General features: G+C 36.4%; 1 protein-coding gene across 1 annotated transcript in view; it reads right to left on the reverse strand.

Annotated features, from left to right (window-relative positions):
* atrnl1a (attractin-like 1a) overlaps positions 1 to 18,421 on the reverse strand; it is a 273,170-nt gene extending 254,749 nt beyond the window's left edge. The window contains exon 1 of the mRNA XM_016516416.1: positions 17,729 to 18,421. Within this exon, the coding sequence (XP_016371902.1) occupies positions 17,729 to 17,997 (269 nt within the window). The 5' untranslated portion in view covers positions 17,998 to 18,421. The remainder of the gene's footprint in view (positions 1 to 17,728) is intronic.
* Between the last annotated feature and the right edge of the window lie 266 nt (positions 18,422 to 18,687).

The following is an 18,687-nucleotide window of genomic DNA, read 5'->3' on the forward strand; positions in this document are numbered from 1 at the left end:
AGCGGATCTCAGACTTCTGGAGGGGATGTAGATTCGTAGTAGTGAGTGGAAGTAGGCGGGTGCTGAGCCTGTGGCTGTTCTATATGCAAGCATCAATGTCTTGAACTTGATGCAAGCCGCAACCGGTAGCCAGTGCAAGGAGATAAAGAGAGGTGTAACATGGGCTCTTTTGGGCTGGTTGAAGACCAGTTGTGCCTACTTTCACTGCTGTCTGGGACAGGATGGACTACCTGGATTCTCCTGAAATATTTCCTATTGTCCAAGGTGACTTAAAGCATATTAATTACAAACACTCAAGGCACTCAGAAACTGATGTACACTGGCCTATATAACAAATTAAAACCTACTATGCACAGTATTTTACCCCAAGCAAATGTAATGAGACAGTAGATACCCTATTCTGCTCAGTCACAGCTGAACACACAACATCCTTCTGAACTGCAACCACATACACAGATGAATACCTCAAGAATAACTTGCGACTTTCACCTCAACACCTGAACTCTCTGAAGAGAACAAATGCCGCTTTTGTAGGGTCAAAAATTATCAAAGACTTCTGCTTTCCTGTCCCAAACCTATCTTGCGTATCAAAAGGGCCATTTGGCATTCCTGAAGACACAGAGGTGCTGATAGTGATCAGGCCTGTAGGCCAACATGTGTATACATCGGGGGTCTGCTAATTGTCACACCTTTTGCCCAGTGGGCGAAGCTGTAATCTGCTGATTGGTCAGTTTGAATGTCTCACATTTGGTTTTTAGTCACATGGTCAAGAAAGGGATAAAAGAGGACTGTAACTGTTGCTCTGGCTCTTTCCTTTGCTACCTCTTTCCTTTACCTCTTTTCTTTGCTGCCTCTCTCTTCTTGGGGCTCTGCTCTCTCTCTCTCTCTCTCTCTCTCTCTCTCACCACATACACAGATGAATACCTCAAGAATAACTTGCGACTTTCACCTCAACACCTGAACTCTCTGAAGAGAACAAATGCCGCTTTCAAACAGAAACCATTATTAAAACAACGAGGCCTTTAAACCATACAAGGTAAAAATACTGTATGTAGCAACCCAAAGAGACACACTCTAACAACAAACTGGACGAGATCAAAATTCAGTATCTCTGGGATAGTTTTAAATCTCCTTGGAGTCTCCTCACAATAGTTGAAATATCTTTAATAACCATAACATTAATGTCTGTAAATGTCTTGAACTGCACAAGAATGAGCCAAGTAAGCCACAAACCCATGCTTATCAGAAAACAGTGCTTTATATGCCATTATTTTTCTCCCAGTTAACCCACAAACATTTGCAAACCATTTAAAAACACAGTGTGCCCCAAACACAAACCACATCTGGCAAAAACAGACAAAATCAACAAGAAGTTATTTCACCGCAAAGCCAGCAATGTAAAGAAGTCAACTGTGATGTGTTTGTTGAAACAGTTTGGAATGAACATTGAAAGAAACAGACTGGTTAAAAAATGTACTTTTGTAAGAATGTGAATCTACCTTCAACTATACTTGATTCTAATAAAGAAGGGCACTAAAATCTTTCTTCATTAGTTGCAAAAACCTCATTTACAACTACACTTCTTACCACACTATGTGGTGAATTGAGGGCTAGTAATTTTATAATGAAGGATTGTAGCTTTAATCACGACATGGAATATACTGGTAAATATTTTGCAATTGTCTCGTCTCAGACAATGAAGAATTAGCATGACCAAAATCCTGTAATACTAATGAAATATTAGTGCAGGGTTACACCTAACAACGAGACCCTTGAGATATGCATACAAACAAATGCATATACATAAATGCACACAAACTATGCAACAAATGTGTATGCATTATTGGATTATGATTAAGACAAAAGGGCTAGTGAATGTCCGTCAGCAGGGGATGATCTCATCTTCAAGACAATGCAGAGTCCAAATGTGAGCTATAAAAGCACTACTGTTACACTACAACAGCACTGCCATTCTAAATGGAGGCTGTGTCACTCTTACAAGAGGTGACAGGACTATTCTTAGAATGTGTTTATTGTAGGATGGGAACTGCTGAATTAAATGGGCACTTGGAGACACAACATTTTCATTTTTGTGGTTAACAAGCGTCTGATATGCCCTGTACCACATCGTAAATGTTTTTATTAGAGACACTCTTGCCAGCTCTAGCAACAGTAAATCCTTTGAAGCATTTATGTTACAGTAAGAGAGAAAAAGATGTATGCTAAAAATATCACTTACTCCTTTCTTCACAAATACTTCAGTTTTTACTGCGGGTGGGGGATTTCTGAAATATGTTTTCTCTAGGTTTGGGTTGTTACACTCCATTAATAGTATACATTATACAGTCACAAAATATTTCATTTGTCTAATTTTATTTTAGCCCTGGTCACTGACAGGTTATCGAGATCGCCAACCAGTGTTGGTCATAGACTTTTGGGGTGGGGGGGGACCCTGTCAGTGTGTTCATACAAATTACCCCAACCCCTTAATCTACTCTTTCTTTCTTTTTTAAAGGGGTCTTTCTCTTTGGAGTGTTACAAGCTCTTGCTTTAACCTTAAACCGCATAAACATATTGCATTACACCAAATACACCAAATAATGTTATTTTTAGCAACGTCATATGACCCCTTTAATTTACTAAAGTTATTCAGTAAAGACAATGATTTTCTCATTTTCTTTTGTTGTTTAATTAACATTAAATGACAGAGAGAACAACAGGTTTTTTAGGCTGCTGCCACTTTAAGACCTGACAAGCATACTGACAAGCATTCCATTACTTTCCCTATACTGTTTATGTTCATTAACAAGACACAACTGACTGAGTTTAAGTAAAAACTTGCCAAGACTTACATTGACATATTTTTGTTTGTATATCGCAAAGCCCTGTCATTGAATCATCTTTGAGAGCAAGGGGGCCCCCTGGTGGTTTGGGGTCCCTATACAAAATTTACGTACTTTGCATATAAGGAGGAAAACCTGAACATCGGTTCTCATTCATGTCAATCGTTTCAGGCAATCAGTTCTCATTCATGTGAGTGACGATTGCTATGTGTGAATTATCAAAGGCAAGATCTGAGAGATGCATTGCAGATGCCCAAGAGATATTTATGTTATGTCTGCCATACACTACACAACTTTTAAAGTCTTCGAATTACCGTTCTTTTCATACTACCCAACTGTCTGTCATCGCCAATGTCAATTCCAGTCAAAACAAATTTCACACTACAGGACTTGGATTGCAGACAGATCTGAAAATGTGAAATGCCACCACCCTTTCTACAAGATTAAATAAATCCTGCATATAGATTAAATATATCCACTGTGTGTGTTTTGCACATACAACAGAGGCACTGTGGAGACCTAACAATGAAAGAACTGGTCATTTTTCTTAAATAACCTTGACCTGCTGGCACTGTCCTTCATTAAAAATGAAAAATCACTCATGCTTAGAGACAATGGGGGCAGCAAGGGCAGAGACTGATATTTGTAGGTCTCTGACGTATAGTCACGGCTCGTCGATTTCCCACCATCCACTCATTCATCTACTGAGCCAGGGATGAAAACCCCACTGGCTTTTACATTACAACCACAATAAGGTCAAGAGAAAGTTAATAGAACTTCACAATGGCCAAGCCTTAAATGGTCCTTCACTGCTCGTCTACAATGCCTCAGAGCTTGATGTGAAAGATCAGAGCGTGAGGGTCTCATGACTGAACACACATTTAAATATAGAACAAAGCATGAAAAAGTTCATCTTTCAGAAACCCAGAGAGAGTTGTTTTAGGGGCTCTTTTAATACTGCAGTGCATTTGACAGCAACTTGCTTGCTAAAGGATTCATATCAGGGAAGAGCTATTGCACATCGCAGACTGAATGAATCACATTCTTTTCCCCAATAAAGAGCTATGCTTTTTGATGGTCAGGTTTGACAGTTCAAACTCACGACCTGGGGAAATTTTTTTTAAATGGAACTGACATTTGAGTTCGGAGAAGAAACACACCCAACCTCTGCTTCCTGAGGAAACTTGTGAAATTATATTTATATTCTCTGCCTGATCTTCCATTTGTGCTACTCATTCATCAACTCATTACTGGTATGAATCAACTAGTGTACATTTTATAAATAACATTTTATAGTTGGCAACTGCTTCCTCTATGGGAAAATATGGCAATTTGCTAGCTTACAGGAAGAGTTCACCCAAAAATGAAAATTCTATCTTTACTGTCCATCATGTCATTCCAAACTTGCATGACTTTCTTTCTTCTGTGGAACAAAAGGAGATATTTTGACGAATTCAAACAGTTTTGGTTACCACTGACTTCCACTGTATGAACAAACAAAAACACTGACACATTTCTCAAAATATCACAGACAGAAGTACTACAGAAGAAAGAAAGTAACACAGGTTTGGAACAACTGCATGAATGACTGCAACCAAAAGCACAAATTATTTTGAATTTGAAGTGCTTATTGCTTACATTGCAAAAGTTAAAAAAAAATCTACATAGTATAAATGTGATTAGCCATAAGATGAACAGTTTAAGCACATACTGGACAAGATTAAAAGAAGTCTGCTGTCATACAGTTTGATTCACAAGTTCTGAAGAAGCTGTCATAATTACTTCATGATGTTTCACTGTAAATCAAAAATGGAAAGACTCTGAAACTAGAGAGCTTCTCGCCACCTGAGAATAGATGAAGGAATACTTTAGTTTGGAGACCAATTCCCACTTATAACTAGTTGCTTATTAGCATGTATAAAGTACTAGCTTATTGGCTGATTATTAGTACTCGTAATCATAGTAAACAGTTAGTAAATAGTGAGAACTGGTCTCTAAAGTTTGAACCTATAAAATAAAGATGTACAACATTAAACTAACATCACTTTTTTTCCCCAGAAGTACCAAGGTTCATCTAATATTGTCTTGGACAAAGCACAGCATTGGTGTCGTTTGAGAACCACTGGTTTAAAAGTAATTTCCAGCAAAAGACATCACAGAAAAAGCATTCCGATGCTGATGTGTGAATAGTAGCAATACAGATAAAAGAGAGAAAGGCATTGTTTGTACAAATAGTAGATGTGTGGTACATTTACTGGAAAAGTAATCCAGCAATTTTACAACACTTTTGCTGCGAGTTCACTTCCCAGTGACTGGGGTTCCATTATTTGATCTTCTGCTGGGAAAAGCAGTTCCCATCAGCCAAAAAATACTGCTGTAATAGTGAAACAACCACTCCCTGAGGCTTGGGAAAACAAGAGAGCAGTGAACTGTAATGTTATCTGTATTAAGGGCCATTAAACACATACAAACACGGTCCACAAAGGGTCTCAGTGGTCGTGCCAAACACAGATTACACAGAGCAGAGCACCTGCTACATGATGCTTTGAACCAGCACAGCCTGTTCAGTTGATATCAATAAAGTTCTGCTGACAGCAGAGCCCTCTCAGCACGAATCAACGACTGAATATCACTGCCTCCTCAGCACTACACTAATCCAAATTTATCCCATCAAACCACTTCAGAGACAGAATGGATTTCCTTTCAACAGGGCAGGATAAAACTAAAACATTCCCACAGGTTATACACTCACATTACTCTTTCTACTGTCCGGACAGGATTAGTTTTTGTAAGAAGTTTGAGTAGCAGATATTATTGAGACGTTTGTGATTTCATGTACTCATTCAGATGGGATGTGGCCGCTGAAGGTCAAGTGTTTTAGTTCTATGTATCACCAAGACTTGTATACTGTTAAAAAGTTTGGGGTCAGTAAGTTTTTTTAAAATAAGTTTTTGAAAGAATCACTTATGCTCACCAAGGTTACATTTATTTATTCAAAAATACAGTAAAAACAGTAATATTGCAAATTATTATTACAATTTAAAAGCTGAATTTTCAGCATCATTACTCCAGTCTTCAGTGTAGCATGATCCTTCAGAAATCATTCTAATATGCTGATTTGGTGATCAAGAAACATTTCTTATTAGTATCAATGTTGAAAACAATTGTGCTGCTTAATATTTTTTGTGGGAATAGTAATATTTTATTCAGAATTCCATTTAAAACAACAACTATTAAAAACATTTATTTAAATACAAGGAATATAAAATCTAAAAATTAGTTGAAAATTTTAAATTAAATGAAAATTAGAAACTAACTGAAATAAGTTTAAGATGAAGCCCTAAAATAGAACTAGAAATAAATAAAAACTAAAACAAAATATAAAATATAAATAAATTAAACCGAAATAGTAATAAATAATTTAAAAAAAGAATAAAAAACACAAAACATTATTAGAAATGAAATGAAAACTGCAAATATAAAAATAAAATTCTAATTTATTTTATTAGTTTAAAATTACTAATTCAAAGGCAAGGCAAGTTTATTTATCAAGCACATTTCATACACAATGGTAATTCAAAGTGCTTTGCATAAAAGAAAGTAAAATAATCATAAAAAATAATCACAACAATAAAACAAAGAATTTAAAAACTTTGAAAATGATTTAAAAATTGATTTAAAATGAATTTAAAACAGTTAAAAATAGAAAATGATTATACATAAAATACAGTGCAATCAGTTCGGACATCGCACAGTGCTCATTCAATAAATGCACAGCTAAACAGATGAGTTTTGAGTCTAGATTTAAATGTGGTTAATGTTTTTGTTCTCTTCTGGAAGCTGGTTCTAAATGCAGGCGGCATAATAGCTAAAAGCGGTCGGACTCCCCTTGTTTTGTGTGAACCCTTGGTATTTCTAACTGACTCGATCCTAATGATCTGAGTGGTCTGTTAGGTTTATATTCAGTGAGCATATCTGCAATGTATTTAGGTCCTAGGCCATTGAGTGATTTATAAAGGAGTAAAAGTACTTTAAAATCAATCCTAAATATAACTGGAAGCCAGTGTAAGGACCTGAGGACTGGTGTGATATGCTCAGATTTTCTGGTTCTAGTCAGAATTCTGGCAGCAGCGTTCTGGATGAGCTGCAGCTGTCTAATGGTCTTCTTGGGAAGGCCGGTGAGGAGACCATTACAATAGTCCACCCTGCTGGTGATAAAGGCATGAACAAGTTTCTCCAAGTCTTGACTGGAAACAAAACATCTAATTCTTGCAATGTTTTTGAGATGATAGTATGCTGATTTAGTTACTGCTTTGACATGACTACTGAAACTAAGGTCTGTCTCCAGAATCACACCAAGATTCTTGACTTGATTTTTAGTTGTTAGACCCCTAGGTATGCATTCACCTTGAGAACTTCATCTTTGTTTCCAAATGCAATGACTTCGGTTTTTTCCTTGTTTAACTGAAGAAAGTTCTGGCACATCCAACTGTTAATTTCATCAATGCATTGGCAGAGGGAGTCAATGGGGCTGTAGTCATTTGGCGATAAGGCTAGGTAAATCTGGGTATCATCTGCATAGCTGTGATAGGCGATTTGGTTCTTTCTCATTATTTGACTTAGTGGGAGCATATACAGGCTAAACAAGAGCGGTGCAAGAATTGAGCCTTGTGGGACTCCGTATGTCATGGACGTCCACTTAGACTTTTGCTCTCCTATACTCACATAATAACCTCTTCTAAGTATGACCTGAACCAATTGAGAACCATCCCAGAAAGCCCGACTCAGTTTTCCAGTCTCTCTAGAAGTATGTTATGATCGACAGTGTCAAACGCAGCACTGAGATCTAGTAGTACCAGCACTGATATTTTGCCAGAATCAGAAATTAAGCGAATATCATTTATTATCATAATGAGAACTGTCTCTGTGCTGTGATGCGGTCGGAAACCAGATTGAAAATTGTCCAGGTATGTATTTGAGTTTAAGTATTTGTTCAGCTGATTAAAAACTACCTTTTCAATAATCTTGCCTATAAAATGAAGATTTGATATTGGTCTATAATTGCTCAGTATGGTGTTATCAAGATTGCTCTTTACAAAACATTAATAAAACTATTGAAGTATATATAAATAATTCTAAAATAACACTGATATAGCCCTATATATGTATGTACGTATGCATCATGGATAGGAAGAGATTTCTCAGAGGAACCACAATTTTTGCCAAAAACAAGAGGTAATTTCCACCTTAATTCTCAGAGGAAATGTGTCACCCCTGAAAAGAACTAAACTGTTTTAATTTGAAACCAAAAGAAGACCAACTTACTCATTCAACATAGAAGGCTCAGCAGCAAAAATGTCATCACATTGATTTTAAAACAATATTTATTGTATAAAGTATAGTAGCCTACGTAAAGTATAGACTTCATAGTAGGTCTGAGAGCACTGGTGTCCAACTGAATCTTAGTCCAACAAACAGAGATAAACAGGATGTTAAAATCATCCAAACATACCCATCTTATAAATAAAAACCAGACTGGAGTAGAAGTGTTCTGACGCGGACACATAGAGACTGTAAAAGTGGTAATTAGTGGGTGAGGTCTACAGCGGTTTAGGAGACTATGTCTAAGTGTAAATGAACATTTACTATGTTTTCCTACGAAGCCCTTTGTGGTGAACAGACATTAAGTATATATTAAGAGCTAAAACAGAGCTTGATGCTCCAGTGTGTGCAGAACATCAGCAAGCCCAAAGGTGACGTCAAAATGTTTCAACTGCATGATTTGGGGTTATTTATAGATTTGTGAACATACAGTATATTGCTCTGCCATTAATGTCATCTTCAGACAACAGTCAGGCGTAACTCAACCCACAGGATCACACAGAACAGACACTGTGGCATTTTTTAAAAAAAACAGAGCATGGCTGGGTATTGGATCACAAACACAGATCACAGCGATTAGTGCTGAAGTGTGCCGTTCCATCTCCCTAATGAGAGGACCTGCCACTGTGATTGTACTGTGTGGGATTACAGGATTAAAAACGGCTTTATGAGGCAGCATGTGAGATTGTTCTGTGATCAATGTGGCCTAATATAAATAATAAAAGAGGCCACAGAGAACTCAATCATTAGTTAAAGATATATTTCAAGCAAAAAATTTAAAATGTGTCATCATTTACTCGCCCTCATGTTCTCAAAGCCAAGATAAATACAACAGCAGATGTTAAGGAGGATGTTACTGATTGACAGCCTCAATCACGTTTTCACTTTCACAGCATCTTTTCATAAAGTAAATGCTGATTAAGGCTGTTAGAACTTTGGTATACCACAGAAAAAAATAGTTATGCAGATTTGGAATGACATGAGTTACCATGAACTAAAAGAGAGAGCAGCACTTTTTATTTAATGTTAATTTATAAATATACTGTGATTTTTTATTGTATTATTTTATTTATTTATCTATTATTGAAGATTGGAGTAAATTTTACAAGACAATACTATTTCAATCTCTATTTTAGTTTCTACTTAAAGATTTTATTTTAAAATTCAATTTTTAATTTTACTTGCCTTTTCTTTGCAAATATTTGTGAAATTTAGCTATTTCTTAGTGAGAATTGAAAAAATAAATAAATAAACATTAGCTTACATAAACTATCAATGAAAAATAGCTTTAAAGCATTTATTAATCTGAGTTCATGTTTATTCCAACATTTACTGATATGTTATTAGTAGTTACCAAAAGGCTATACAAGTATTGTTTATTAATAGTTCATGTTAACTATGTTAATGTATACAAACATATTGTAAATTGATAAATAGTTTTATATACTTGTGTGTTGTATTTTTTGTACTTTCTAGTAGTGAAATATTAGATTCAATGTTTATTTTTACTTCACTGTCACTGGTCATGGCTCTGTAATGCCACATAATTTAAGAGAACCTAGAGAATCATGGGTTATTGGTTGGTTGATTATACCTTAAACCACAAATTTTACATTATTCCACCACTGACAGCATGACAGGCATGGCCAAGGCTTTAAAATAACAATCAATCAATCAATCAATAAAAGTTTACTTATTATCTGCATGAAAATAAATAGATATTATGCCAAATTCGATACACTGATATTTTGTATAGTACTCTGTAATTTAAAATCTGCATAAAAATAATCTGATATTATGCAATAAATACAACATAGAGTTATCATGCATGAATTTTCTCTGGATAATAAAGAACTTGAGTCTACATCTGAGATGGCACACACAGGAAGCACAGGGCATGACAAACCCACCAAAATAATTTCCTACAATCCAGCATGCCTGACATTCTCAACTGCAAAAAAACCCCACAAACAATCCCCTAAACTTACTCAGACATGTAAAAACTTTTTCTTCTCCACACAAACACACAAAGTCTTCCCAACACACCCTTGCCTGGGGATTAGTGTTTACTCTCACGTTTTTCTTATATGAATGTACTAGGGAGTCATTAAACACTGGCCGCCTCCCAAACTGTACGACTGCCATGGAGGATGAGGGGCTGCGTCCCTATAGACAACAGATCTGGCCTCTCAGCCCTGCTCATCTGGGCCTGCTGTGAGGAATCGGACACAGCCTGTGTACACTAGAGCTTATGTGCACTGATGCTTCTCTGCAGTCAGCCAAGAGCAGACCCAGAGTTCAACTCAAATAATCAAAGCACGCTGTGGCGTCCAGAGCACCACACCCTGAACACAGCCTTCAGAATCATGCCTGCGAGGTGATATCATAGAGCCGAGGACAATCCCACAGGGATCCTGACTGGCTGACTGACATGCTCTCTGTGTCAGATTGCGGTCATTTCCACCACTTACAAGAGGAAAGAGGGAAGGGAAGAACATATACTGGCTGCATACAGATGCAGTTGGAGTATGAAGCAGAAAAACAGTGAGAAAGTGAGAAAAGACAAAACACAAGGCCAAAGGGTGGAGACAAGAGATTATGGGTGAACAGGGATGAAAATTATAGCCTACATTATACACATTTATTTTCTTTGATGAATATAAAGTTCTAAAGAACAGCCTTTCTATTTGAAATAGAAATATTTTGTAACATAATAAATGTCTTTACTGTCACTTTTGATCAATTGAATGCATCTCTGTGCTGAATAAAAGTATAAATTTCAGTGAACAGTATGTAGATAGATAGAAGGATTGCAAAGTCTTTAGGACACAGTCTTTAGGAAGTTATCGCTGAAATATTCACATTTAGTGGTGGGCAATATGACCAAAATCTTATCACAATATTAGTAATTTTATTTCACGGTCACGATATATATATCACAATACAGTTACTTTTGCTTTAAATAAGGTCGTTATGATATCAAAATTTGTGATTCCATAGAAATTTCATAATTCTTGTCACCAGTGTCAATCTCACAAAAAACTAATAGTAGCCTAAAAAAAACTCAAGTTCACTGAAGACAATTAAACAGTCAGCGATTAAATAAGAATAAGAAACTAATGACAAGCAATAGGACAGAAAACTACAGTAGCAAAAAATAATAAAGAAATGCTACATACATTGTATAAAGTAATCAAAAGTATAAAACACTGCATATTCTTCACCGTGTAAATTAAATACATATTTCTTATTATCAAAGTTACAAAAGTGATTTAGTCAAGAGCAGTGAGAGGTTTTCTCTCTTTTGTTGTTTGATAAACATGAATGACAGACAGCAGGAATATTAGACTGCTATCACTTTAAGAGCTGCCTGGATCCAATATAATGTTACACATCTGTTCTTTTTGTCAGCTGTTTGCTTTCACTTAAGACCTAAATTACTGTGTTAAGTGTGTGTGTACTTAACCGTTTAACGCCTATAAAGGGGCAAAAATAACTCTGTTCAATACTGCCATGCTCTATGAGCACCGTCTTCACGCATATAGTGAAATAAGCTCTCTTTCGCTGCTGATTGCATTTCAATGGCTTAAAATCACTTGTTTTTAAACTGCAATGTTTAAAAACGCGTGCAATCGATACGTTTTCGTGACGCCATAGCACAGCAATGTCACGTGAGCATGTAACCGCGATAGAGACGATAGTCTAAAATCTCAACCAGTTGACAAATTCCTACCAGTTAATCATGTCTACCAGTATATCGTCCACCCCTATTAACATTGTTGCTTTATCTTATATTGCCAACAAAACCCTTGCGAATAGAATCTGTATTCCATATAGTTCCCAGCCATCTGGGTGAATGACAGAAATTGATATGTTAAAGCAAGGGAGCACTATTAAAACTGAGAAAAAGAGCAAGATCCACAGAAGAAAAAAAAATCAAGAGAGAGCAAGCGAAAAACTGGATAAAGGATAATTACATGCAGAGTTCACATGCAGGTTTTGTGCTGAACTTCTACCCTCTTAAAATGTCACCCCTGTGGTGAAGGAGAAAGAGCGAGGCTGAGGAGAGAAGATGAGAGCGATAGAAAGAGGATAGGGAGGATGGGAGGAATGGAGCAGAGGATGTGTTCCAGCATAGATGATCAAAACAAGCCCAGCAGGAGCACTGGAAGACACACCAGAGACTCAGTAAAGCAAACACAGTACAGGTCAGAGGCCTTCAGAAGTGACCTCACCCTGCACTTAATACCTCTTAATCCTTCATCCCAATACACTCAGATATTATTTAACCATGAGAATAGAATATAAGCTCCTTTCTGGCAGTACTGTAGCATATTATTCTAATGTGATGTGATGCAACAGAAGTAGCCATGTGGTTTTCTAAGAAAGAGAATGGTCTCAGTTTACAAAAAGGCACCTCACTCTGTTGTTTGTCTGGTTTAAGGTGCACTACTGAAATTTTTCGTAGCTTTTTTAAATTAAGGGAAAAGCTTAAAATGACTTTCTGTGGTAATCAACAACATGCCACAGATGCTGTAGCTAAACAGAACATTCATTTTATTGACTGAAATCAAGCCTTTTTTAAATCAGCACTGACATTAATCATTACTGTCTGGCTCAATTAACTGGTAAAAATGTAGCAATTCCTTGTCAAATTGAGGTTACTTGACTAGTTGAAATGATTATTGATTGCTGGACTGTTGAAACAGCATGTCTCAGGGACAGAAATCCTGTTTTCTCGTAGTGCAGTATAACACACACATAAACCTTACAGAATCTCACACACAAAGAAAATTCTGGAAGCATTATCTCACACATGATAGAACCTTATGACAGGTTTGAGAAGTTCTACTGTAATAACTAGAGATCAACTGCTAATTATTTTATAGATATATATTTCTGACATTTAAGCAGTTTTATCTAATCAGATATCAGTTTTGTAATATTGGATTCACCAATAAATGGCAGCATTTTGTGGCCACTTGAAGAATTGTGTGCATGTCATTTGCTGTCAGATAGGCTGCAGACACACTATTCACTATACAAGACTAAAAATAGCGTTTTCAGCAAGTGTTTCATCACCTATATTCTATACTATGACAAAAACAAGAATAATTCTGATAACAATGAAATAGACTCCAATGTAATTTATTTGCTGTTTTGCTTGTTACTTTTCTGACAATGTGCAATAATTATTTGAGTTGATAGACTACTTTTTCATTTGAAAATATTAAACAGTCAATTTATTTTTCTGTATATTCACTGCTACTTTCAAATATTGCAATTATGCATTCTGTTTGCTACCTCAATTTGAATTCAGGAATTAAACTGATTTTCACAATTCAATTCTGAATGCACAACCAAATGGCGCTTTTTATATATAATGTGGTTATAAACACACAACTCCACAAACCTGATTCTAGATACACTCAAATGCACAAGAGTACAAGCGTGCACTACCTGATAAAAAACTGCCACAGTGAGACAAACTGAGAGAACGATATCAAAGGATCAACAGTGACTGACATATAGAGGTACAAAGACAGACAGCAAAAAGACACAGGTCTTCAGACAGTCTGCAATCAAAACACTCAATTCAAGGCAATATGTAATATGCTACACCTTTCACATTTAATTCAATGTGATATTTTCTGTTACTTGATCGATATAGGTTTTTCAATGGCTACTGCTACAGCAAATGACATTTACACAAACTTGCTGAAATCAAAAGAAAGAGCAGTTTTACTCGTACCATTGACTTAAAAATTTAACTAAACTAAAACTTTAACTAAAACTAAAATATTAAAAATATTAATAAATACTGTATTAAATATATCAATGTTACTGTGTGTATGTATAATTATCATCTAGGGCTGGACAATAATTCAATATCAATATGTATCGCGATATAATTGTTTTCAATAACGGTGATATGATTTTTAAACACATTTCCGATATTTCGATATACATTACCAGTGTTTCCCATACATTGACTTATTTGTGCCGTTTGACTTCGTTGAATAAACATGAGCACTGCACGTTTCAAAATCAAAAAATGTCGCGGGTGTTTTATATAAATGTATCTGTGAAGGGAACCGACTGTCTTCAGAAAAGTTTCAATGACATTTTCATTTTATCTGATAAAGTAGCATTCATGAGCAGAGCTGCTTTGATTACAGCCATTACTGGAGAAACCGCTAGTTCTATCACTCTAAAAGCGCCTCCTGCTAGCAGAGCATGAGTTTTCATTTTAAATAAGCCCGTCTCCAGCAACATTTCCAGTTTTTGTTATTGTTCAATTTTTTTGTATTCTGCAGCGACTCGGAGCACTTTTCATACCCTTTTTTTTTTGGCTGAAGCACATTTGTTTCAATCTATAAGCGTGATATCAATTTTGGCCATATCGTCCAGCCCTACTATCATCTCATATTATTGCATTAGATATATACATGAATGCAACAACATAATGTAAAATAGAGCTGACCACACATAAGCATGCAAAAGGTATCCCAGTCAAAGTGTGCGTATGGGAAAGTTTGAGGTGAGGCTGGAGAATGTCCTTTCCAGGCTTTTTTTTCCATTTCAGATGGATTAGTTTATCCTGTGATGGACAGATGGTCATATAAACAACACACACTCTGAGAGATCAGCAGAAGGACACTGTCACTAAAGGACAGTTTCACATGAAAGGTCTGTGAGTGACATTACAGTGGTCTGACTAGTGTCTTCATCCACTCGTAAAATGGCATGTATACTATCCATCCATACATTCACAAACCCTCAAAAATATATCTGAGGTTACTTCACAGGGCTGTGAATTACAATAATGACTTGTGGAAAGAGACACAACATAACAGCAAACGATGACTCCTCATGTATACTTGAAAAAAAAAGTAATTACACTTGACCAGAACTCTGACGATAACTGACAGACCTCAAGTGTTACTGCAACAACATGCGTTTAACAAGCAACGAAATCATAAGGATAATTATCATTGGGCATTTAGGTTATTGTTCTGCTCACAATGATACTGACACAAATTTACATTCATAATAATAATATTAGTAGCCTAAATGAGAGGAAATGCATTTGGTTTGCAAAATTCTACCATCCACTATGACCCCTGAAGGGCCAAATATTTTCTTTTAAAATGAGGCCTAAAGTAAGGCATTGTATGATGTCCCCTGGCATACTGTGCCCACAGTAAAGACCATCAACAAGAGAATCTTTCTGAAATATCTGTATAAAGCTATTTTTGACTCCCTCGGGACAACCAAGTATGCGCCGGGATGGAGTAAATAAATTATAACTGGAGAGCAGCTCGTTCATTTTTCCTTCTAAACCAGAGAGACATACATAACATGATTCTAAATCCATTAATGTCAAGCATGAAGCCATGAAATCTCCATGCAGAAAAGTCAGATAATTTTTACATTGCACTTTTCATAAAAAAACATATCTTCATGGCCTATAACCTTGAGCCTATAACGCACAATGATATGCACTGGCATGGTGAAGTAGTTACATTTTTTACTTTTTCCTCACAGGATGTTATTAAAGGGGTCATATGACGTTGCTAAAAAGAACATTATTTTGTGTATTTGGTGTAATGAAATGTGTTTATGCGGTTTAAAGTTAAAAAAACATTATTTTCCACATACTGTACATTATTGTTTCTCCTCTATGTCCCGCGCTTGTAACACTCCAAAGAGAAAGGAAAAATTTAAATCGCATCATATGACCCCTTTAAGCAATTTGGAAAAACTTTGAATATTGCACACAAATCCTTTTATAAAGCTTGAAAGCATCCCCACTCTTTGTAACTGCAAAAAAAGGATACAATTCTTTTTAGTACAATGCTTCAGAATTTCTCCTTTTGTGTTCCACAGTGAAATAAAAATTAATTTGGCTTTGGAACGACATGAGAGCACATAAATGACAGCAATTTCATTTTTTGGTGAACTTTTCCTTAAATCTCTGACTGAAAAGCACTTCTCTGACAGATTACATGGCATTTTGAAATGAAACAGACATCTGTGGAGATTGTCAAAGATAAGGGAAATACAAGGTCAGATTCTTCAGTTAAGCTCTTTTATAAGCTCCACACCTTCCCAGAAGGCACTCTGAGTGACACTGCCCATAATGTTTCAGGGACTATTTTTAGATATACAGCATTAGAGTAACCAAATTTTGATGAAAGTGCTGCTGATAACTACACATAGAAGATATAGACTCTGTCTGCACCTACTTTCACACTTTGTCTGAACCCCAGAAGTTATGATTGCAGAAGATAACATGCCACTTACACATGAATGAATATAATCAGCATGGCTGATTCTTCAGAGAGAGAGCACAAGGCCAGTTCAAACACTGTAAACACACCACATCATTATCCCTTAGCTCAATGTATTTGAACTCAAGGAGGAAACCATTTTCAAGCACAAATGTAATTATACCTCTGAATTCAACTACTTAACCACTAAATGTGCAATTAAACCTTTAGTTTCAGCCGCTGAGAATAAGAATACTCAGAGGTGCTCATTCATAGCTCAGGAGATTTTATTGAGTTCTCAATTATATTTCATTTAAATATCAACTTTGTTTCAGATCTTTCTTCTAAAATTCCATGGGAGAAATAAAATAGACACAAATGGGACAACTGTGGACAAACGGTAAGAGTATAGCGCAATAAAGCGAAGGTGTGGAAAACTGGACAGACAATCCTGTGCTGAGACAGTTTGATAAGAAAAAGTTATTTATTCCAGATATTGCCTGTTTGAAAAAATCTGAGTAGTTTATAACATTACTGAGATCTCTTCTGCAAACTGGAGATATGAGATTACTCTGGTTGGTTTTGCAGGAGTCTTCATTTGTTCTCCATATGATCTCCTTTGTGTCTCAGAGAAACAAATGAGATATTAAAGAGATCTTTTCATTAATATGGGTCAGTCAAAGGAGTTTTCCCACACACATTTCTGAATGCACACCAGAAGAAAACTTCAAGTTAGACCTGATGAGAATCATGAAAGAAATATCTCAATATACATACAATCAGTTATATTGTGTTTGATGGTTTGCTAGATACAAATGTGTCATTTTTGTTAGTTATGACATGCTGAAAAGATCTGCATGTTGTCTTCTGACTTAACTACAAAGCAACTGTTGTAACCTTTCAAGAACCAGTATCTGGCTATAATGGCATTATGTAATAAGCAATATTTGTAATGCATGTGTACTAAATTAAAATTTGTACATATCTATGTAGGCTACAAGATACCCTACTGAAGATGCATTAAGTTGCAGACTAGAAAAGAAACCTAAACCCTTTATTTCGGGCTTTTAAGCACTTAATAACAGTAAAGCAAACATTTTAACCAAGAAGGATTGCTCTTCCAACGCCCCACTCTTGCAATCCGCCTTAAGGTGCTGCTAGCGCCACATATTGCCTATACGATGTTTGCAAACAATGAACCTGTTACACGGAGAGGAAAGCGTTACTTACTTGACTCTCCCTTGGCAGTGTTGACATTGATCCCCAGCCCATCCCCGTTCACAGACGCAAGTTCCATTGATACATCTTCCAAAGATGCAGTTTTTATCACAGGTTTTAGAATAGGATCCTTCAGTGCACACTAACAGGTAAAACACCATAAACATGAACAGGTACGTCCTGAGCTCCTGAGTCCTACACAGGAAGCACCTCGTGGAGAAGCGTGGAGTCATTCTTCTTCTGCCAAAATCCATCCTCCTGTTCTCCTCTGATCTAAGCATTGAGATGAGGTTACAATCTTCATTAGACTTTAGCTTTTAAACTGTGAATTCTCCACTCCTCGTAGTTTTGTTACAATTTGTAGTTTGTTGTCATTGTCACAATGCATTCATTTATTATATCCAATATGTAAGGTAACTTTCTCCAGTAAGCATCTACTTTAGCGCGTTATTCCAAAAAAAGCCTTGTCGCCAAAACAGTGTCATTCCAGAAATAGCGACATTTGAGATACAGATGTGCAGTTGTTAAACTGTGCCTCCATAGTCGCAAAAATAACAGCATCATTTTCAGCTAAAACAATAATCCGTGCTGCTGTTGCCGTTTCGCCTTTGTTTCTCTCAGAGATGCACTCGGAGGAGAATGACAGCGCAACTCCCATCCAAAACAATGTGCAGTTCCCCGCTGCTGCTCCTGCTCCCGCTGAGCTCAGAGCCAACGACGAATCTCACTACGGAAAAGGTTTGGCTTATGAATATTAAGTACATTACGCTAACGTTGCTTGGTAACCTTCCTCAAGCGTTCAGTCGGTCACGTGATCAATTAATATTCAAGAGCCGATCCTTTATCATAGTAGAATAGGAAACTAGTCGTCTTACATTTAAAGCGATAGCGCACCATTAATTTGTGCAGAACATCGCGTCAAGCGGGTCATCATGAAAGTTGTGGTTTCGTGCAATACAGATATTTTGGGG

This window comes from Sinocyclocheilus rhinocerous, unplaced genomic scaffold (assembly GCF_001515625.1).
Source record: "Sinocyclocheilus rhinocerous isolate Xijiao unplaced genomic scaffold, SAMN03320098_v1.1 scaffold1829, whole genome shotgun sequence".
Lineage (NCBI taxonomy): Eukaryota > Metazoa > Chordata > Actinopteri > Cypriniformes > Cyprinidae > Sinocyclocheilus > Sinocyclocheilus rhinocerous.